We start from the raw sequence: 23,116 nt of genomic DNA on the forward strand, positions 1-23,116 counted from the left end.
ATGCCCTGTTCCTCTGTCTCAGTTGATGAGCAGCAGAACTCGTCCATCAGGCTGCTGACAGAGACTGAGCGTCAATGTGAGACTAATACTCTTTACTTCAGCGGCACAGTACTTTGAAATGGAAAAGCTTCAGGTTTACCTCCCCAGGACTAATGCAGCATAATAACAAGATTTATCTCTATTTGAGTACTTTACACTGATGTTTGTACATGTAGCTGTGAACTCTGAATGAACCCCGGAGACTTTACTTCCTTGATTACAGTTTCTGTCAGATTTCTCCGATTCCAAGTCTGAATCATCTCCTCCGCAGTCGACGGTGTTTGGTATTTTTATTTTTTTTGTTCATTACTGCAAAAATGCAGAACCTTGGTAAGCACGCAGAAACAGATTAACGCCCAAGTGAAGGCTCAGTGTCTTTCACTTCAGCACAATGATGACAGATCCTGCTGTGGCTAAATCTCTTCGTTTAGTAACAAGGTTGTCTGGATCTTATTGGGCGCTTTGTGGTGTGTCTGCCTTATTGTTTCCATAGTTCTTATTTTGAAAAGCCCAAAACATTGTGTTGACCTTTTTTGTACAACGGACACAACACCAGTTGGGTTTTTAGAAACATAATAATTCAGTGAAGCCATGAAGAGATGCTTCCATACAAGATGCACTGAATGATTAAGGATTAACATAAAAACTCTTAAAATCCTTCTTTAATCTCTTATTTTTTTAACCATTACCGCATGCACGCCACATGCAAAGACTTCATCTGTTCATCTTCATCTTCATTTCAGTTTCCTTTTGCAAAAAATAATATGACATCGAGTGGTTTTGTATTGAAGGTCGACAAACGGATGTGGGTTTTCTTTGTATTGACGAGCTGCTGACTCAAATCACAACTCAAGAGGATTGTCCATTAATGACTCGCAGTGAGCCGAATTATTATTTTTTCCTGGAGCTACCCCTCCTTACTCGTTCTTCGTCCGTTTACGCGAGAGACAGAGAGGAAAATAGAGGCGTCGGGGTATGAACGTTGTGTCAGGTCGCGCTGCGTTGCTGCGTTGCTGCGTTGCTGCGTTGCTGCGTTGCTGCGTTGCTGCGATGCTCACAGGCAGTTAGAACACTCCAATAGAGAACAAACCACATGACGTATTTTTGTAGGCCAACCCGGAAGTAGCATCGCCATGGGGGTCTAACGAGAATCCTCCTATGGGATTGTTTCATTGGATTTTGGATCATTGCAAAAAATAAGTTCCGTGTCAAACGCACGTTTCTGAAGCGTAGGCGTTTTGTTCAGCAGGATAATCTTCACAGATGAACGCCATTTTTATGATGTTTGAAGCGTTAATGCGGCCGACTGAAGTAAAAAGCTAACGTTACGCTACAAGCTAACTACACCGCGGTCGGATGATTGTGACGTCACTAGCGTTACGCTTCAGACGATCTCCGATAAACTAATCCACGTATCTTAATAAATAGTTTACTAACATAATATTCACCTGAACCTAAAGATTAAACCAGGAGACATCTCCGACTAGTGAGAGAGTTCCCGTCCTCTGTGTCCGGCGTGATGACGTTTAATGTCCCCGACGACCGCTGTAGTCACATTTAGCCACTTGTTAGCAACCGCCTTTTTAAAGACGAGTAAAAACTTCAAACTTCACAAGTGGGGGTATTACCTAACGTAGTTTATGTGGTCTAACAAAACACCAACATCTCTTCAGCTTGTGTTAACCACAGACCTTATTTCAGGAGTCTAACCACAAACCCATTCAAAATCCCCGTTGACTTTTAGACGTTTGACCCCATGGCGCTCAAATGCTAACTTACTTCCTGGTTTTAGGACTCATTCCTGTAGCGCTCTATAGGAAACAATAGATTCAGGCTGATTTTGTCGCTGACACTCGCTCGCGTTGCGTGCTGTTAGGACAGGCTGTAACTCTTCTCTCATTGCCATTATATTGAAATGGTAGATTTGTTGATATATTTCCTTAAATTCCTTCTTAAAGGGATAGTTGTGTATTTTTGAAATGGGGTTGTTGGTGGTACTTATCTAAAATAAGACAGGAGAGAACGACAGGAGTGCTTGGATGGAAACGAGGCTTTACAGCTATACAGACTGGATAGTTTGCTTCATGTAGTTCAGCTATTTTATAGAGAAAAAAACAACGTGGTGGGTAAATGTACACGATACTGTCAAAAACATTCAGAGCTGTTTATGTTAGCTGTCTTTAAAGATACAAAAACAACCAATCATAAAATATAGTTTTAAACTAACACTGTTTTTCACTGCATGATGATATCATCCATGATCTGCACGATATGTTTCTAAAGAGGAGTAAACTAAGCCAGAATCACAAACTTTTTTTCAGTAAAGTATACATTTAACCCGACATTGTTGTTGGATTTAGACCATCTTCACACATCCATGATGTTGCTTTTTGGATGTTACATGGTTTTGTTCTTTTGTTTTCATAGCTTATTTCTACTCCTGCCAAGAATTTGAAGTTCTTTATTGAGTCGACTTGTCAACGCTGGCACACTGACATCGATACTTACCACTTGTACCTGGTCTCATTCTTACTTTTTCCTGACGAGAGACTTCAGACGGCCGTAAAATGTAGAACACAATCTTAACAACACCAAACCTTGCATTCTTCTTCTTCTTCTTCTTCTAATGAATTTCCAGCAGGCTGTATACGCTTCAAGGCGTAATGCTGCCCTCAGCCATAATTCAAATGAATTTACGAATTGATTCGGTTAAATTCTCGGATATATACCAGTGGTCTTCAAGAAATGTAAACCTTTTCTTCTTCTTCTTCTTCTTTTTTATGACAGTTGGCAAAGTACTTGCAAGTGCATTACTGCCACCCTCTGGATTGGAGTGTGGGTCAGAATAGCTCTGTGACACTGAATTCACCAAACCTTTCCCAAAGCATCTATACCTTCCTTATGTCCCCTTCCTGCTGTCGCTAATTAGGTGGACAAGTCCAAGGAAGTGGAATCACAGCCAAATAATCAAATAACAAATACTAACACAAAAACAACACCATATGGAAATCTGATAAAAAAAAACCAGAATATTTACACAGATAGAAACCCCTGTAATTAAATCACAAACACTTAAACTTAAAATATTCATATATATTGTTTATGCCTGTACTCCCCCGCCGTATGATTCTAATGGTTTGCTCCTGCAGCTCTTAAGCAGGTGCTCTGACCTCTCACAAGCTTTTGCCACATGCCCCCCTGCTGAGGAGACATCCAGGAAGAAGTGAGTTCTGACTTTGTTTGACTCAGCTGTCTGAATGAGCTTCGATAACCAGCAATACAGGCAAAGCAGAAAACACAATAAGATGAACTTTGACCTTTACTGTGGTTTCTTTTTCTGCCCAATCTCCAAAAAAAAAGGATTGATGTTGAGGTTAAAGGTTTATTTTTTGGGGGGTCTTTTGTGCCTTTATTTAGAGATTGGACAGTAAAGACTTGGAAATTGGGGGGAGAGAGATTTGGATCAGACATCCAGGAAAGGAGCCACAGGTCGGATTTGAACCTAGGTCGCACGCTTGGAGGACTTAAGTCTCCGTACATGGGGCGCGCGCACTAACCACTAGGCTACCGGCGGCCCAGTTTTAATAAAACACATATTTACAGTCATGGGCATCAGTTTAGTTTTCCTCATTCCTGGTTCTGGGGACCCACTGCCCTGCGTGGTTGAGATGTTTCCCTCATCTAACACACCCGATTCAAATGATCACCTCGTCATCAAGAAGCCTGATAATGACCTCTTCATTTGAATCAGGTGTGTTGGAAGAGGGACTCATCTCAAACAGGCAGGGCAGCACTTGGATCCCTGTGCAGGACCAGTATTGAAAAACAGAGTTAATTAAATGCAAAGTCTCGTCTCTGTAACATGTGGGAACATCTGATTTTTGTTGCCTAGCCTGAACCCTTTGTTAGCCGTTTCACCTTCCTGCTACATCACACTAGACCGTGCTAAGCTTGGAAGGGGAGCAGTCTGATTGAAGTTAGCTTTATCTGTATTTTGCATTACTTCATCCTTGCTGTATCGAGGGTGTTTGCAGAACTTGCAGCTGCCCTCACAGTGCATTTTCCCCAGTGTCTATTTTACCCTAGAGCTAACTGTGGTATAGCTGTATGACATGTATGTCATATGTCACTTCTGTGATGTGACATATTACATCATGATACTGGCATGAGATCTCCACAGTAAGACATCACAGCTAAACAGCACACATGTGACACGTGATATCAACATATGGAGCATGCACAAAACTCCTGATCATTTTTGAACCAGCCTGTTTTTGCTTTAAAAAAAGACATTTAACATGGGTGTTAATGGAACCTTTTGGGCTTTTGCAGCCAGCAAACTTTTTTTCTAATTACTCAATAAATTAAGCTTATTAGTTGTTTTTTTTTGTCACTTTGTTTTGGTACTTTTTAAAGTATAAAAATATACACAGGAATATCACATCGTTTTAGATTATTTCAGTAGGTAAAGTATGATCAGTGGGGATTAGAAAGGGTGAATCAATGCTATTCATTTATTTGTGTATGCACACAAACTTCATGTCACCCCTGCGTAAGTCGGTGCCCCAGTTTGCACCACCCCTGTAAAACAAGTCCGGCCATGCCTCTGTTCTTAGAGAGTCAGTCAGAGGTGATGGATTAGCCCAAACTACAGGCGAGTTACCCAACATGCTGGAGAAAGTCTGTCCATGTGAAACCTTTTTGAAAGAGTGGTGCAACTGTTTTAACCAAAAAACGTTATTTTCTCGAACCCTACCCATGAAGTTTGTGTGTCTAAAATGAACCAACAGGTGCGTCTGTCCTTAGATGCACTACTGACTCCGGCGAAGCCAAATGATATATTTTGGGTCTCAAACACCAATAAAGTGTGGCAAAACATCAATATATAGACTCTGAGATGATAAAGTGTCGGGAATACTTTCACACGGCTTCAACAAATTGGTCACCCAAAATTTGAGGATTATAGTTTTGCGAAGAATGAAAAAAGGGGCATGAGAGAGATGTACACATTTTTGCTCCTTTCTCACCTCAGTTAATATTTTCATAATTAGAAATTGTGTAACAAAGCCCCTCAATAAAAAAAAAATCCAATAAGGTCACAAATGTTTTTTTTTTTTTTGTTTTTTTTACCAGCCTTGTATTTAAGACATAAACGCATCATTCTTATTCAATCATCTCTGCTTGCCTTTTGGCCATGAATCATCATGGCTATCTACTTGGGATACCTTAAGTGGAGACTACTACACCTTGCATTGCCTTAAATGATGCTCATGATTGATTCAATAGATCTAATAAATCAGAACAGACTTCCAGGCAGGGTTTCCTTCTCGGACAAATGACTGCTAAGAAATGGCAGATTTTTTCTAATGTGGATCTATATTTGGGTCATTATCAGATTCAAAACGCCCCGGCACCGCCTGCAGAGCGCAGATCTATTATTACCTATTATTATGGGACATGTGCGTGCTATTAAACAGAGCGACTGTGCGTTCTCTCAGCCGGCGCTAGGATCCAGAGGAATGACCCCCCCCCCCCTCTCTCTCTCCTCTCATCCCTCTCTCTCTCCATCTCTCTCTCTTTCTCTCTCTTCAAGACTGTTTTAAAGTCTCTGCCAGACTTGGGCTCCCACGCTACTTCCTGGACGGACGGAGGAATGGAAAGCTTCCAGAGTCTCTCCACCACCTCCACCGACAACACCGACTGTCCCCTCTCCGTGTGCCCGACGAGCGCTGCTGCCTCCACCGCCGCCGCCGCAGCCGCAGGAGCAACGACGCGCTGCGTGGACCATCGCTGCTAGTCTCCCTCCAGCCGGCGCTCTCTCTCCCCCTCTCTCTCGCTGCCTCCATCACCATCCGTTATCCGAGTGTTATGCTCTTCTCCAGGAATACCGGGGGGATTTTGGGACGAAAAGACTCTTTCTGACTGGACCTCTAAACATCTCTCTCTCCCGCCCTTCACCTTCCACCGTGCCCAGCTCTCTCCGTCCGCGCTGCGTCTCCGGCGCTGCTTTTTACGCAGCGAAGGCGTCGCTGATTCACCCGCAAAAAAAAAGGGAAAAACTCAACAGTTGTTGTTGGTCATTGTTTTGCATGTCGACGCGCACAACACTACCATGTGGAGGTTACTGCAATCGTGCTGTTGCTGCTGGTGGATTTTCTCCCTCGTTTTGCCAGCCTGCGTGCTTCTCTGGGCCGACTGTCATCCTGGTAAGTTTCGCACCCTTACAAGTCCAAACACTGGGTTTTTTTTTTTTTGGTGTTCGTGTCTATGAAGGAATGTGGCTATCAGTGTGGCATTGCCAAGAGAGGAAGAAATCTTTAATATGCTGGTAGAATACAGTCAGTGCATTCAGTATCCTGTAACGGGGCACTGGCTGGTTGTGTTTCATGCCTTGTGACTTGACGCGCTTCCCCGGCACCGGCACGTCGACTGGAAACCCGCCGGGGAGGCAAGAAGCAGTGCAATATATTTTTTTAATGCTACTGAGTGAACAATCTCGTGTAAATCCAAAGCACAACTTTATCACAGGAGCATGCCGTGTCTTTTTAATTCCAGAAATCCTCCCGGTTGTTGTTCCCTTTTTTCACCCTTCAAAAGCGATCGGAACAGGGGGAAACATTACAATGCTCCAGGATGCCATTAATGGAGCAGAAAGGCACGGCAGGTTGGCGGCTGGTTCGGTGCTGTGGGTACATTAAAAAACACGAGAGAAAGATGTGATGTCTTGTCAGCCCGGCGGCGCGTTAGCCAAAGCCCTTATCTCACCGCCTGAAGCAAGACAGCAGGGCTGTGAAGTCGCTTCACACACTCACACACACGCGCACACACACACACACACACACACACACGCACACACACACACACACACACACACACACACACTCACAACCCGCAAATTGCAGTTGAGGCTCAAATCCGTGCAGAGGGGAAAAAACCAGACCTCGTGTGTGTGTGTGTGTGTGTGTGTGTGTGTGTTTGGGTTGACATGCAGATCCCTCAGAGGAGACCCGCAAAAAAAGATCTGACTCTAGATTCATTTAAAGTGGTGAAAAAAAGCGTCCTAAATCCATCTAATTGGGCTAATCTAAAGCTGTTATGTAATCTAAGTGAACAACTGCTTTCCTACATTCAGTAGAATTCCATCAGAGGAAGCCAGCTGCTTCAGTCCGAGTCATGTCCAAAACCTTCAGAGTGGAAAACCCTTAGGAGACAACACCTGAATAGAACACCTGAAGAGAAAACAACACACCGTCTCTGTTCGCTTTTAGACTCAAACTACAAAGAGGAGAAATCAGCCGGAAAACACACATAACAAATCAAACTTGACCTTGAACAAAACTGTCTATATCCACTTTATTCATCCAGCCGGAAGAGACTTCTAGAAATGACCTTCCAAACACTTTGTGACCCCCGCCGTCCAACGCAAGACGCTTCACGTGTAAAAAGTCTCGAGTTGCAGCAAATTCTCTCAAAACCCCAGTTACTTCATGGCAGTCCCAGAGTAAAGCCGCTCCTTTGTGGAAGCATCAGTTTCACGCCCACCCCCCCCCCCCCCCCCCCAAAAAAAGATTTAAAAATAGAAGTTGGACGATTAGTTGAATGTCCCGATGATTCCTCACCAGATGTGTTATTCAGCTGTTTTTTAGGGGGAACTTTCAGAAGATAATAACCAAGTTTAAAAGAAAAGATGCATCTGTAACGTGGTTTTGTAGATTGCCAGAGAAGTATTTGCAGTTCATGTAATCAGCTCGTCAAAAGACTGAAAGATAAATAATGATAACATTTAAAGCCTCAAGATGAAGAGCAGTGAACCCATCGCCGGTTTGAACGAACTCAGACCCGCTCAGTCACTATTCTTTATCCAAATCAGAGTACTGCATTAATGACTCCATTAGACCCTCTGATGGAAATGTGGATTCTTCCCCCCCCCCTGCCCCCCTCCCCTCCCTCAAGTTTGAAGAGCCAGCCTAGTGTTAAGATTCAGCAAGCTTGTGTCGGAGCCCTGTAGCTGTCTATAGATATGACACGTTATCACAGAGCCGGTTAGTCAGACAGCATTAGCCTACTTTTTTTTTTTTCCAGCCTCGCCTAGATTAGTTCTTATATTTCTTTTGAGCCGGCAGAGATGACATGAAACACACACACACACACACACACACATTAAAAGAGAGAGTGTCTTGCCCTGCTGACCGCACAACACAGCCACTGCTCCAACACATCCATGTCAGTTTTAATACGCTCAATGCGCGACTCTCTTGTTGGAGGTTTTTCTTTTTAAAAAAAATGTTGGTGTCCTTTCTTCTCTTGTGTCGCACATTGAATCTGAACACGAATCTAGAGAGGAGAAATCAAGTCAAGTGAGCCGAGAAGTGACGGAGGGAGAGCCGCTGTGAGAGATGGATGGCTCTGACGGATTGATAGGATGGGGAAACAAATATTCCCACAGGTTGAGGATTAATATTCACACATGCTGGTCCTTGAAGAAAATCCATTTTTTTTGTACTTTTTGAACATGAAGTCTCATGTAACAAATATTCTAGAGGAATGAAACAAGATGCAGTTTTTACGTTTGAGTGAATATGCAACGATCAGTGATCAATGACGGGCTCAACAGCAGCTTTAAACTCCCTCGTTTTAGTGACTTTATCTCAATTAAACAATGCAAATGAATGTTGTCAAGAGCTAAATACATTCATGTAGGCTTTGCAGATTAAAACATGGTTCATTTGAAAACACTACCTGCTGTGAGAGGAAATGAAGAGACATTAAAGATAAAATATCTATTAAAAAATAAATAGAAGCTTTGAATAGGTAGAGCACAGAGGAACTGAGTTTTCAGATTGTGAGGCTTTTGCAGAAAGTGGGCATCGTCACCGGCATGCAAATCCACCCTTCTAGACGTCAAACCTTGATGATCTCTCCCCCCCCCCCCCTCTCTCTCTCTACTTGACCTCTTCTCTCTCTCCTCCTCTCCCCTTGACTCGACCGCATGCCGTCATGATCCCGGGCTCGGAGCGAGCTCAAGGAAAGGCTGGTTGATGTTAGCGTCTGGCATATGATGCTGTAGAGACAAGAGATGAGTGTGCTTTCTCTCCTGCTGGGTACGATCATCCTCAGGCTCTCAAGCTCCCGCTCTTCTTGCCTCCAAGCCGGCTCTCTTCTTCTTTCTTTAAAAAATGAATAAGGCTCTTAGCTGCAGGTTGGGATGAAAAGCAACGGGGAAAGGGAAGGGATCGGCTTTCTATTAAAAAAAAAAAAAGTCACCGGTGGGCCACATGCGTATGCGGATGGATTTGGTGGCTGAGGATCTATAGGCGGATTTAAGGGGGGGGGGAAAGTTGAAGGTTATGTGGTGAGAGTGGAAAATGTTTTCAAAGATTCACACTTTTCTTTTTCAAGATTGTTATTAGTAAGGTGTCGAAAGAAGAGCGTCTGCAAATACACATCAATACATCCATACACATGCATCTTTGAGGAATTCTGCAGACTTTTTTCTAACATCGGTCCTTGTTTGTGTCACATGGACTCCTAAAAGTTTACATTTTCAAGAGAAATAAAACAATAAAAAGAGTAAAATCCGTTATTTCAACTTTGTTTCCGATGTATTTCAGCTTATTTGAGAAAATGATATCAGTATTTTGACAATTATAACCGTGTAGATGTGCTTAATTATAAGAACAATAAGTTTGAAAGCTGTATTTGTGATACTGAAAATCACTAAGCTTTTCATTCCACAGTTTTAAGAGAGTGACGTTTACAGTTAATTATAAAATGGTTGTCGTTGAGTGTTTTATTCTGGTGCTTTGTCATGATGGATCAGATTTTTATCTCTGATATGGAGGCCCTTGTGTTCAAACTCAGGGTGACTGTTTAACCACATCTCTTTTTTCTGCCTCATCATCAAAGTTCCCTTTTTTATAATTTAACCTTCCTGAGTTAAATGTGGATGGATTAAAATGATATTATCGTTCATAAAAGGACGATAGAAGCTGACTGAGAAAAAGCACCAGTTATTTACCATCTCTTCACGTTGGAGCCGTTCTGATTCCTAAAGCACCCAGCTCATCTTTGAAGCTGGGAGGCTATTATGATGCTCGCAATTACTGCCTCTGCTTCCAACCTGCATTGTCGGGGAGGAGGAGCGGTGGATGAGCGCTTTATCCTCGGCGCTTTCCAAGAGTAGTAGAGTGCATTGTTTACTCTGGAGTCCACCCTAATAATGTCACAGCTCCCTGTAGAGCAGCAGCAGCGATTCAGCCGTTAGAAATACAGGAAGTTTATGCAGCGCTGTCGTGTCTGCAAAAGTGACCTGACTGCTGCCAACGTGCCCCCCCCCCCCCGGTCGCCCACATAATGGCCGGTTTTGCAGCCTCGCAAACATCTGTTTTTTTGTTTTTTTTTGGGAATGGAAAGCACTGAAACATCACCACAGGGGGGGGGGGGGCGTCTGCTATGGCTGACACGGGGGCATCATTTTTCCTTTTTTTTTCTTCTTCTCCGTCTGCAGCGTAGCGGTGTCAGCATCGAGGCATCACGCCCCTGTCACTGCGCTGCACTTCAGCCCTGGGTGGTTAACCAAACGCACGAGAGAGAGAGAGAGAGAAAAGAAAGAAGGAAGACAGAAGAGACAGGGAAATAAAAGAGATGTTTGGCCTTCAATGTGTCGCTCTTTGCTGTGAAAAATGAATGGGGCCCCTGTCGCTCCTGGCTGTGTGAGGAAAAACAGAACAGTCATTGTAATCTCACAACAAGCGCCTGAGCTAGCACATCATATCACCCCCCACAAACACACTCGCCCCTCCCTCCATCCATCCCCGTCTCCCCCCTTACGCCCCTTATTTTTTAATTCTCCTGGCAGAGTGTGTGGATGCGCAAATCGTGCACCTTTTTATTCTTTTAAATCCAAGGATGAAAAGACGAGAGTGTTGGTCTCTAACCTTTTCTCGCAGCCTTTTTTGTCAAAGTGATAAGGGGGGGGGGGGGGGGTTGACATTTAGGGGACCGGATTGGCTATGCGTCGTGGCTCTCGGTTGCAAACATTATTATCATCATCATCATCATCATCATCATCATGGTGCTCACCGAGCTATTATCTGCCCCTCCACTGTGGCTTGCACGTCGGCTCACGGTTCACTTTATCTCGCGAGCGCGGGGGCCGGCCGACGCCAACCCCGGCTCTCCTTTAATAGATTGATTTAAAAGATACGGTGTCATGTTTGTTTGTGTGTGTGTGTGTGTGTGTGTGCATGTAGGATGCAGAGGGGGGCGGGAGAGAGGTGCCGGTGTCAGGCAGTTATCCTTGTAGGATGCTGCTTCGGTATCTGTCGACTTGTCATTAGAAGGAAGCTGAGCGAGAGAGAGAGGGATCGGGAGCCAGATAACTAGAAAAAAAAAAAAGACAAGAGAAAACATCCCTTCTGTTGTGCTATCGATTTTTTAGCAGGAAATGATGCCGCTTTGTTGCACAAAGGGGGAAACTAAAAGATAAATGGGGCCGATAATGATAACAATAGTAATGATGATATTAAGTGCAGAGGCGCTAATGATATCACAGGGATATGATGCGTGTAGTGGAGCATGGAGCATCGCCTCGTGTTGTTTTTTTTTTGTCTCGTTTCTCATCTGTTTTTTTTTTTTTTTTACTCTGCATCTAATAATCTCATCTCTCACGTGCAGCGGGAGAATACTCTGAAAGTGGAAGCAGACCTGGCCTTCATCTCTTGCAGTGCCCCATCGCTTCCAGACTTAATGGGCTGCTGAAAATAAGGCCAAACCCCCTACAACCACTCTTTTCTTTGCTCCTCTACCTCTACCATTGTTCTGCTTCGTTGTTTTAATTAAGTCCACTCCTGGATGGTACATCCTGAATTTTTCAGCCCAGTAAGGCCTGTGTGAGAGCTTCTTTCCAGGAAGCATCGTTGCACCCCTCCCCTGCTCCTTAACTCTTCCCCTTCTCTCAGTTTGTTCATTCTGTTTTGCTAAATCTTCTTCTTCTTTGCTTCAGGCATGGTTTTGTGTTAGCTGCCATATGTTCAATCCCCCCCCCCCCCCCCCCCGCCTTTACCACCATCATGTTTCTGATGCAGGCAGTTCATACATTCGTCTGACTAATACTCCTGGATAAAAAGATCCAGCATCAAGCACGCTTTTAAGCACGCTCTTTCAGTAACGTCCTAATATGCTAATGTGAAGGATTTGTAAACAATAATGAGTCTGACCTTTGTCTACGCCTGTCCTCAGGGGTTGAGTATCAAATCCCCCAAAACTTGGCAAATCATTTCTCATGCACATACAGCAGGTATGGAGCAACAGCGTATTTTTTTTAATTTGGAGTCATTTTCTGCCACCAGAAGAATTTAAGTCCAATATCAACTTTTCTTTTAGCTCTGCTTTGGTCTCCACCGACTCCTGAAATAAATCTGGTCCTTTAGCTGCTGAACTCTGCCGTATGCATGCCCTTGTTTTTTAGCGTTGTCTGTCTGCTGTTGTCTGCTTGGCAGGTAGTTTACAGTATACTTAACATAGCCCTCGGAAAATGGCTGAGAGGGTTTTTTTAAGGCAAGGAAAACCAAAACAAGTGGCTAAAAGAGACAAAAAAAACTTCAATACTTTCAGCAAATCATTTCTAGAATTTTCTTATTAATACATCATGGAGGGGAAAAACAATAATCATTTTCTGATGTCCAGAAAGATATTTGTTCCACAGTATCAATATGTGTTGCTCTGATTTCAAACAAACAAACAAAACAACTGGATTATCTGGCTTTTTACCGTCTAAATTCTTCGTGTGCTTGTCTAATACTTTGTCCGTCTGCTGGTTGATGATGTGCAGGAAGTGAACATCAAGTGTTCCAGATGTTTCCGAGCTGAAAACAGCTGTCTGCTCCTGCTGTAAACATGATAACTGGAAGGTTCTTAGTAGTAAAAAAATCCAAAACAAGCAGCTAAAAGAGGCTAAAAAACTCTGAGTTGTACGCCAACAAAGAGGTGGCTGATGGTTAGGTCACCAAAAAGCAACAATTCTTAAATTAAATTCAGAATTTGATCCATTGCATAAATCAAAATACAGAAAGTGAGAACTTAACCAAAGCTTGCATTAGTAATGTTTCTTACTGAGAGTTATTTCCTTCAGTATTTTTTTAACCCCTGAAATCCGTAAAGTTTAAAGGTGCTGTACGTTTTTTTTAGTTAAGCTGTAGTTCTTGTGTTTTTTATTTAGCACCAATTCCATGAGGATTCTGAAAACAACAACAAGCTACGGCCTGATCGCAGCAGCCCACTTGGTTTACTAATTTTACCCCGGCTCCTAATAAATTGCGATGTTGCCTGATGTTGTCATCATCTCACATACCGTGTTATGCATATAAATGCTGGATGTTTTTTACTTTAAGCTGCTAAATGTAGAACGTTTAGAGTCATTTAAACATGGAGTATGAAATCGGTGTGAAGAGACCCTTTACAAAATGAGCAGATGTAGACCCTACACTCATATAGACCCGTGTTAGAAAATAAAAATCCATCTCTCAAAGGTAACGTATATCTACTGAATCTGCATTTGTACAAAAACATGAAGCCTTACGGAGCCCTGCAGGACAGATCAACAGAAGTCAAGATTAGATGATTGCACTCATGGCAACAAATCCTCTACACCTCTCTCTTCTTTTGTCTCCATCCCCTCCTGGTTAACCAATAAAATGCTTCAAGTTACCCCGGCAGGCGCTGGTTTGCGTGCAGGCAGAAACACAACACAGAGAGGAATGAAAAAAAAAACAAAGAGGGAAAAAAAGGAAGACAAAGACAGCTTGAGATGCTGATGAGAGTCGAGAGGTGTACACAGCCAAGCCCCCCCCCCTCCCCCCCACCCCCCTCTTTTCTTTTTCCTTTTCATTTTGCTAAGCGTGATGCCAGGGGAGCTTCTGTGTCACTGTGCAGGGCTGCTGCGTGTTAAAAGGAGCTTAGACTGACAGGCTGTCGGCCGACGAGGAGCCTGACGAGACTAACCGATGGCGACACTAAACAAACAGTGCGAGGTGAGGCGAGGAGAGGAGGAGACGAGACGGGGGGAAAAACAAACGGACATGACGAAAGCCAAAGAGGGGTTTTACGCCGCACCTGTCCCCGGCGTTGACACTTGTGACTTGGCCCAGTCATTTTTGGAGGCAGAAAGATGCAATTTGACGGGATATTCCCGACAGAGAGGCAGGCCGGCGGTTGCCAGGTGGTGGTTATTCTGACCGCGGGGCCCGCCTCCCACCCCCTCCGCGCTGCCACCTTGGCACGTCGGGACTTTTAGACACTTTGTGTTCTTTTGTCAGGCTTGATAGGTGGCCATTCACTCTGGAGCTGTGACAGCTCTCCGATACACTGGTGAAAGGTGTAGATGGGTGTTCCTGCCATTTCCCAGAATGCTTTCTCATTTTGAATGGCGAAATGCACTTCACTCGACTTCCATCAGTCATCCCCGCTGACAGTGGAATGGAAGCAGCTGCTTTCTCCCTGAGAAAGGTGAAAGAAATGTCACCGTGGTACTATGATATGGTGAGCCAGTTAGACAGCGGCCCTCATGTTTTACTCAACATTTTAGTTTTAAACATTTTCAACCTCAGCTTCCTTTCCTCATTTGACTCCTTTTTTATTCACCTCCCATTCTTCCTTTTATTCCTTTTGAAATGTGTGTTGTTTATGTTTTGTTGGGTCTCCTGCTCCCGCTCGTTCTTTATTTGATAGTTTGTCATTCCTCATCCTCTTTATTCCTTTCTTTAAGCTTTTCCTCCATCCTCTCTGACCTCCTTCAGTTTGACTCTCTCTCATCATTTTTATTTCATGTGTTTGTTGAAATAAACTTTTACTCTTTCTAACTTATATAAAATACATTTTTTTTGTCCACCCAATTCCCTCCTTGTTACCTTTCCTTTCTATTTGCTTCCCTCTGTTTCCTTCAATCCTACTGAAGATACTTCTTCTTTCCCCACTCTTGCATTGCGTCTTATACTTGATCCCTTTCTTTTTTAAAATCTATTTTCTTTTTTTTGTCTCCAATTAAACGTACAATATGTAGAGATTTTTTCTGGAATATTTACACTAAATTATCTAAATTCATAAAAAATGTACTAAACCTCTGTTCTGTATTTTTGGTTGAGTACTTACCGTACCTCAAATGGTCGTCTTGACTATGGTAGACTCAGAGCTAGTTTTTTACAGGGGGTGGGGGGGAGTAGCAGAGAGAACCACTCCCATGATTCCCCGCCAGCCTGGACGTCATATTTTATTGTTGTTCGATTGATTGAGAGCCCCCTGGTGGCAGAATTGACAAACTGTGCCTTTAACCAGTTTTTTTTCTTTTTTACCTTTTCAGTAATCGCATAATTACGTATGTCATTGTCTTCTGTTCCCGTTCCTCCTTCTTTTCCTTGTTACTTCTTCTTCTCCGTCCCTTGTTCTTTTCTTTTTTATTCATACTGAAGTGTTTGATTCCTTTCGTCGTTTCTCCCTCTCTCTGCTCACACCGACTTCTTACTGTCAGCTCGGGTTATTATTCTGAACACAGCCCAAACTAATGGCTATTACATTTTAATCCCATTACTTACTAGGACAGAAAGTTGTATGTGCTTTTAAGCACACACACTTGCACACAAACACACATTTTACAGTTGTTCAGGGCCCACATTGTAGCATTGGCAATAAAAGTCATTAATGAATTGGGCGATGAAAATTAGGATTCAGGCGGAATCTCAAAAGTTGATTTGAAGTGTTGAGGACACAGAAGGACACCGTTTAATATTTCCCTCCTTGGCTCTTAATGACAAAATAAACAGGATATTATAATTTTATGAAGATAAACGGCCACTTTTGGCAGAGACACAGACACTGAGAGGAAAGCGAGCTCTCTCTATTTACAGCTTGGATCTTTTTTTTAATTTTTTTTGTAATGTTGGCTATCATTCCCGTCAGTGATAATCATCTTTCTCGCAGTGGGTTAATTGCTGAGATCTGGCCACTGTAAGAAAGCAGTAAAAAATTATCCTCATGGGCAGTAAGATATTCACCAGATTTGAACAAATATTGGAGAATACCAATTCAAAATGTTATGACCAGTATCACGTTTCTACGAGCGCTATACTCACTTAATAGATTAACAGATTAGTTGACATGTTGTCAATTTGATGTTGGCGATGTTAGCTTGCATGTTGGCGGAGATGGATAGAAAGGAAGGCGACAATTTGGCGGACAGTTTTTGTCTTTTGGTTTGAAGGAAAAGCACTTCTTCTACTTGTTAAAAACACATGAACACACTGAACAGAAGTAAGACAGGAGGACCTGGTTAAAGATAATGAGCACCAGGGACAGCTTCTGGGAAAACTGGATTTAGCCCTCCCTTTCTTTTACAATAAAGATTATACTTAAAAAGAACCTACAACAGATTGTTTTACATTTTGGTAGAACATAGAGAGGCAACCTGCTGAAAAATTCCAAGAAAAACATGCAATATCTCGAAATGGGCTTATTTATTTCACAGCTCTGTAAGTTCCTCTTTCGTTCACTTCTGTAGTGTTAATGTGTGACTGGTGTCATGGCATGATTGTCGATCATTTGGGCTAAACTCATTTAGCCCACAGGCCACCACCTGGCCAATCAATGATTCAGCTCCAGCGTTACAGACTGTAGAGATGTTAGGAAACACACTCCTAACACGTTGTTTGTTTGAATATATACTTTCTCAAGTTAACAGCAACGCAATCGTGATGCTAATTCTGTTAGCCCTTTAATTGCAATTTCCTTACGTGTTAGCGCCAATCTAAAGAACCAAGATGAACATCCATCCTTCCCTCTGAGAGAGAATAATGCACCAGACGGTACTAGTGTGCACACTCACATATTAATTTATGGTATGTCATTTTGTCATAGCCGTATTCAACAATTTTTTGCACACCCTAGATTTTGCTCAGATCATAAACCTTGTCCCTTTGGGTATAACCTCAACATATTTGAAAAGTTCATTAATTTTAATAAAAAAACATTCATTGTACCTATTGAGAATACATCCTACAGACATTATAGAGCATTAGATGTAGCTTTAGATGCACCCAAATGGTAGAAAATTACTGGAGAGAAAGAGTGAATTCATATATTTAAAGAGGGTTGACTCATGACACAACATTTAATGTTTCCTCTGTTTCCATGGTGATTTATCCTAGTTGAGTTTGTATCTTATATTCTTCTGTTTGCAATGTATTATATAGTTGGAAGGGTAATGTTCTTAATGTGAGTATTTATCGTTGAGTTAGTGTTATCTGTATACTTGTTAACAGACTTTGCTAATTAGCTTTAGCATGTGTTGTGTATGACGTCAGTTCCCCGCTACCTACTGTCACCAAGTGACCATGTCTTCTTTTATTCAGCTCCATCACTAGGCTGAAAAACTAATTCACTTTCTATCAGCATTAACTGCACCTTTTTGTGTTAATGCTAATATGCTAGTATTAGCATGCTAACACAGTATAAATGAGGCCCTGTAACTTAAAAAAAAGACGAAATAGCAAACATATTCTCCAAAATACACATGGACAAATTCTCGAGCTGTAAAACACACATTTCCCAATTAAATCCATTCACACTCGTCCACTTGGTGTTGTATTTTCACTTGTGGTCACAGTTTGCTGTTGAGATAACTATGAAGTGCTTTCATCTGCCTGGTGTTTACCCAACAGTTTGGCTAAGGACATTTGTCCTAGTTTTACTTGAGTAAACTCTAAATCACTGTGTAAAATCTTCTCATAACCAAACAGATTTTATATGAAGCTCTTCTCCAAAGGGAGGGCAGAGAGTAAGTTCTGTTTGTAAAAAAATAAATAAATAAAAAGCCGAATTTGTTTTGCAGTTCAGCTGGGCCGTGGCTGTCAGTGGGCTTTCTCTGGATTATAACCAAGCATTAATTCATAAGGCTTGTTTTACCACTCAATCAGGCCGCTGTTGGGAATGTTCATCCATCAACCCCTTCCCCCCTCTTTCACCACAGACTGCCCCCACCTCGCCTGAAAGCTTTCCTGCCTCCCGCTCCTTAAATTTATTTATTTTTTCCACCCCTCCCCTCCCCTCTTCCTCCCCAATCTCACATAAGCAGCTCCCAAATAAAAGTCAATGCCTGCACTCCAATCTCCGTCTCATGGCTGCCCAGGATTTCTACCTTGATCAAATATTTACAAAGGGAGGACAAACCTCCGTTTTGGCTCAGTTTTTCATTTCTCGTCTTGTGCTCCACTCCATAGAGCCATTCAACTGTGATCCGTCTAAAGTCGATGGTGGAGCTTTGGACCAATATGATGGATGTAGTCGATGTATTTCTGCGAGAAGCAGAGGTTAGATTGGATAAGAGGCACAGGGTCAGCTATATCTATAATAAAGCCAACTTCAGCTGTCCTTTAAATGACTGTATGTCATTCTGTTGTTACTAAGGGCAACATGGTAAAAAGCGTAGCTGCATTATTGAATCTATACATCGATTAGAGTGACCATATCTTTGATCTACCGTGTTCACAGTTGTACACAATCTTGTGGGATGACATTCAAGCAAATCTCTTCAGTGTGCATCACGCCTGAAGCGCAAACCAATAATGATTAAAAAAAGACTCAACATTTGGAGTGGCTCCCCTTGAATGAATGGAGAGTTAAAGTTACTGTGAGGAGTTTTTAACTGGTGGAGGAAATGGTTTAAACGAATAATGATGCCACCATTTGACTTACATAAGAAAATCCAATCATGTCTAGAGGATTGACTATTTCTATAGAGTTTATATTGCATGTCAATTCTGCTATTTGCATTTGTTTGTTAATATTTTCCAAGAAAATCCACAGTGAGTGATTTGCTAACTAGAAGCAGGATGAGATTCTCAGACAGAATCCAAGCTCTGGACATCTAAAGAAAAACATTAGCAAAGAGATGAGGCATACAGCTTTGTCCACAGGGGTCACATTTATTGATGCAAACCAAGCGGCAAGACATGGGACGTGGGAGTGCAAAAAAACAGAAGTTCCGATATTAAACGTGGGCATAGTTTCAGATCATGAGTAAATTGGCGTAATCCCAGGAGAAGTCCGCAGAGGGCGCTAAACTGGTTGTTCTGTTCACGTAATAATTCCCTGATATGAAACAAAGAATTCCACGAGACAGCTTCAAGCCTCTGCGTAAGCCGGTGAAAACTCTTCACGTAGGCTCTCTTCCCCCAGGACTGGAGAGCAGCCCTCGCCTGGCAGCCCTGCAGCGTTCTGCCCCCAAGAAGGCTTGCAGAGAGCTCGCCAAGAAGAAGAAAGTGGGCACGTGTGGAGGGGGCATTAAAGAAACGGCAGCTGAAATGAAACCGTTTCAGGCAGAGGCTGAAATGAAGGTTTTTATTGTAGCCAGAATGAGATAAATAAGGAATTTCAGTTAGCTCGAAATCATGCAAAGCTACTCTATAGGTTTCACAGACCAACAACATTGAGGCTAAACATTTTTATTTAACTCTGGATGCACTTACAGTGTGTTGATGATCGTATATAGCATTGGACAAGTCAGACATCCTCTGTGGTTGGGTTCTTAAAATGGCTATAGTACTACTTCCACCAATACAGTCAGTGTCTCTACTGGGCCGCCTTGCCATCACTGAAACCTCCAGACCCTATCTTGTAGTGGGGAAAAAAAAAGAAAGAAAGCTCAACCATATATTCAAGATTGATAACGTGAGAGACTGCTGCTCTCTTCTTGTTCACAGTTGGGATTCGTGAATTGTTTATAGTCAGTTCACTGAAAGTCTGCAGAACATGCGAGTCTCAGTAGAAGTGATGTGAAGACTTCATGTAGCCTTTTCTACGTCTTTATAAGAGTCAAAAACTACATGCAGCAACACTCTGTGCAGCAGTGATGTTGTGATGTACTACAGTGCAGTACTACATAGACGGGATATATATTGCTAATTCCTAACAAATTACATATAATACAGAAGATTTAACTTGACTGTGTAAAATCATTGAATTGTCTCAGTGATGTTACTCATTGCTTTCTTATGAAGTGATTTGAAGTTGAATGATGGTGGTGGCTATATTGGAAATGCTATACCAACCTAACATTTGATCAACCAAGAAACATGCAAAAAGATGGAGATGAGGTGAACCTGAAGCGTCCTGGTAAATGGCTAACGCTAACTGTTATTTAACTCAGCCACAGCTCCTAATTCAGCAAATTTATGAATAACAATTTGGCTTGATATCATCAAAATGGATGTGTTATTAAAAAAACTCACCCCTGGTTTACCCTTCAGTGTGTACCGATAAAGAATTGAGCTATCGGTGTCAAATTTGTGTTTTGAACCAGGCTGTAAATAAATGTTCTTAGTTTTGCAGCTAGCCTCAAGTGGACAAAGGAGGAACTGCAGTTTTTTGCATTTTCACATTGGTTACATTTCTTAACAGCAGAGGTTGCCTCTTGGATTTAACTGGTTTAATGCAAGTAACCAGTAGTGGTGACGTTGGCTTGGCTAGCATTCATCTAGCATTCTTTCAATAATCTGTTCCTAAAAAACATCTCATAACTGTGTGCAATGGAAACCTCCATTTTTTTTTATCCATCTTTCAGTAAACTGTCTACAGTAAGAAAAAAGAAAAAAAGAAGGGTAACGGCTTACAATATCTGAATGCAGACCAAACAATGAGTGACTAATTATATATCACTGTTGTGCAAACCGTTAATAATGTATGTTATGCTCAAAGTGGATGGAGAAACATGGTATTAGTGCATCCTAACACAGTTGACCGAGAAGATCTGTGGTAGGTTTCTAACCCTGGATATCCACTCCATTTCTCCAGTGTGGGCAGTGTTAACAAAGACAGCGAAGAGAGAGAGAGAGAGAGAGAGCGATGTTGTGTCGCACATTGAGCGGAGAACAGTGCAGAGCCTTCCTCATTAAATTCTTGCAGTGGCGTTGGTTTTTCCACTTTAATGCTTGGGAGATGCTGGCTTCCTCCTCCGAGAGATATACAGGGACTTGGAGGAGCCACTGAGACTTGAGTGTAGCCCCAATTTGTCTTAGTTCCAGGGGGATGTGGTTTAAACAGCAATGCCCTCTCCTCTTTGGTAATCTCTGGTGGCCCTTCGGTCTCTATATCTCACATCTCTGTTGTGCTTTAAGCCGCTTTGCTCTTTGGTGTTTGACGTCTTAGAGCTGTCCTATATGACTTCATGTTTTGTTTTGTCTCTCAATCTCCGAGCCAATTCTTCCACTGACCCCAAGTGAGATAAAGCTCTTGCAAGATAAGCACTGCAACTCTTGTTGTTTTTCTTCTTTAAATTACTTGAGGTCCGTGTCTTGACACAAATTGGCATGAACACATTTGACAACAGGTGAATCACTGGAATCCTTGTAGAGCATGACGTTTTAACATCAAAGAAATCAGCTTTTTTTTTAGGCCTAGAGCTCAGCCTTGAAGTTTTCCAAGGGCGTATGTGTCTCATTAGGTAAACTGCCATAAATGAATGTTCTAGTGTTGCTTTATCAAGTAAGAAGTAGGTTACAAATTAGTGCGATAGGGGAAAACAGTGTACATCAAAGTAACATGAGTAAAACAGTTTAATGTGTGTGTTGTCTGTTAGCATCAAAACAGCTCAATAATACGTCCTCATTTATAAAACGTTAAATGACTTAATTCCTACGCGTTCACTTTCCAGAAACATGGAGCTGCTGTTGGTTATTGTTGACCGTGATATCAAATTCAGAAAGTGCATCTCAAACTAGCGTCTCCAGGGTTTATTGGAAACATGTTGTTCAGTATGCTTATGCTAGCGGGGCCATGAGGCTGTTATTTTCAAAGTATTATACTATTCAAAGTCTTCAAAGTTCCAGAAACAAAATCAACAACGCATCAAATAAAAAAACAAACCATGAAGGCACATAGATTTTTAGATAGATTTTTTTAGCTCCTTGGCAGCCTCTTCATTCTTTCTCTTTTGGAATTTGAATCGATTTATGTACAGAGGGGAAACGAGGGCGTGACCAGAACCATTCTAGAAATCTGATTGGCCACCGCAGTGACTGCCCAAAAAGCAAAAAATGATTAGCTATTTGCCTTGTCAGAGGAGGGACTTGTATTTAGATAAAATACTTGGGCTGTGTTCAGTAGCCCAAATATAGTTTAAGTTTCATTTTCATTTCAAGTAGGAAACATTTTATTTTTTGTTGGTATGTGGACTTTGGACATGCAAATTATTTCTTTATTCCTTCAGGAATTAAGTGAACAAAATTGAAAATTTGCCACTCTGTTTTGTTCCCCTTTAGATAAAAAAAATAGATATATACATAGGTATATAACATCTGTTTGATACCAAAAATATATGTGTGTTCAAACTGAAGGCCACCCCTAAAGAAGTCAATGGCCGAGTTGGGCCACCCCAGTCAAAAAGTCTGGCTCCGCCACTGTGTATGTATCAAATGTCATTGCGACCCATCCTGCAGTTGTTGTGATCCTTCAGTTGAATTAGACCACTTAAAAACATTGCCATCTAGCTGCTCAACATGGCTCTTAAGAAGCTGACTTTTAGACTGTAAAATTAACATTCAAAAGTCTATTAGACACCGAGAAACAGTCCAGCTGCCTCAGAAGTAAAGCGAGGGAAAAGTTGAGATGGTGACAAAAGAGAGCACCTCCAACCGCAAAGTGAGCGGGACAGCTGGGGTGAAGTCGGGCATGAACCCTGTCAGTTACGCAGACATGCCATGGTTTCACTAATGAACAGGTTTTAAGCTCTGATAGCGACTTTGACTCTAATGCAGTCACACTCCAGTTCTCAAGGACGTCTCGACTCCCTCTTATCACTTCTACCTGTTCTTTTCTCAGATACATATGGACAGACACAATGGATCCTGACTGGTTATCAAGCATTTTGTCAATTAATAATCAATCATTTTAGGGTTATAATAAATGGTCAGAAATAATTATCTTTGCAGTTTATGAAGGTGTCTTGTGTTTCTAGTCTGAGCTTGATGGAGGCATTTTTTTGTATTTTGACATTGGACATTTTAAATTGTTGATTAATTGAAAGAAAACAAAA

The 23,116-nt window shown here is 42.0% G+C and overlaps 1 protein-coding gene across 1 annotated transcript in view; it reads left to right on the plus strand.

Annotated features, from left to right (window-relative positions):
• The first annotated feature begins 5,614 nt into the window (after window positions 1–5,614).
• Window positions 5,615–23,116, plus strand: part of ptprga (protein tyrosine phosphatase receptor type Ga) — a 426,424-nt gene continuing 408,922 nt past the window's right edge. The window contains exon 1 of the mRNA XM_061041506.1: window positions 5,615–6,245. Within this exon, the coding sequence (XP_060897489.1) occupies window positions 6,152–6,245 (94 nt within the window). The 5' untranslated portion in view covers window positions 5,615–6,151. The remainder of the gene's footprint in view (window positions 6,246–23,116) is intronic.

The sequence above is a fragment of the Labrus mixtus genome, chromosome 7 (genome assembly GCF_963584025.1).
Source record: "Labrus mixtus chromosome 7, fLabMix1.1, whole genome shotgun sequence".
In the NCBI taxonomy this organism is placed as follows: domain Eukaryota; kingdom Metazoa; phylum Chordata; class Actinopteri; order Labriformes; family Labridae; genus Labrus; species Labrus mixtus.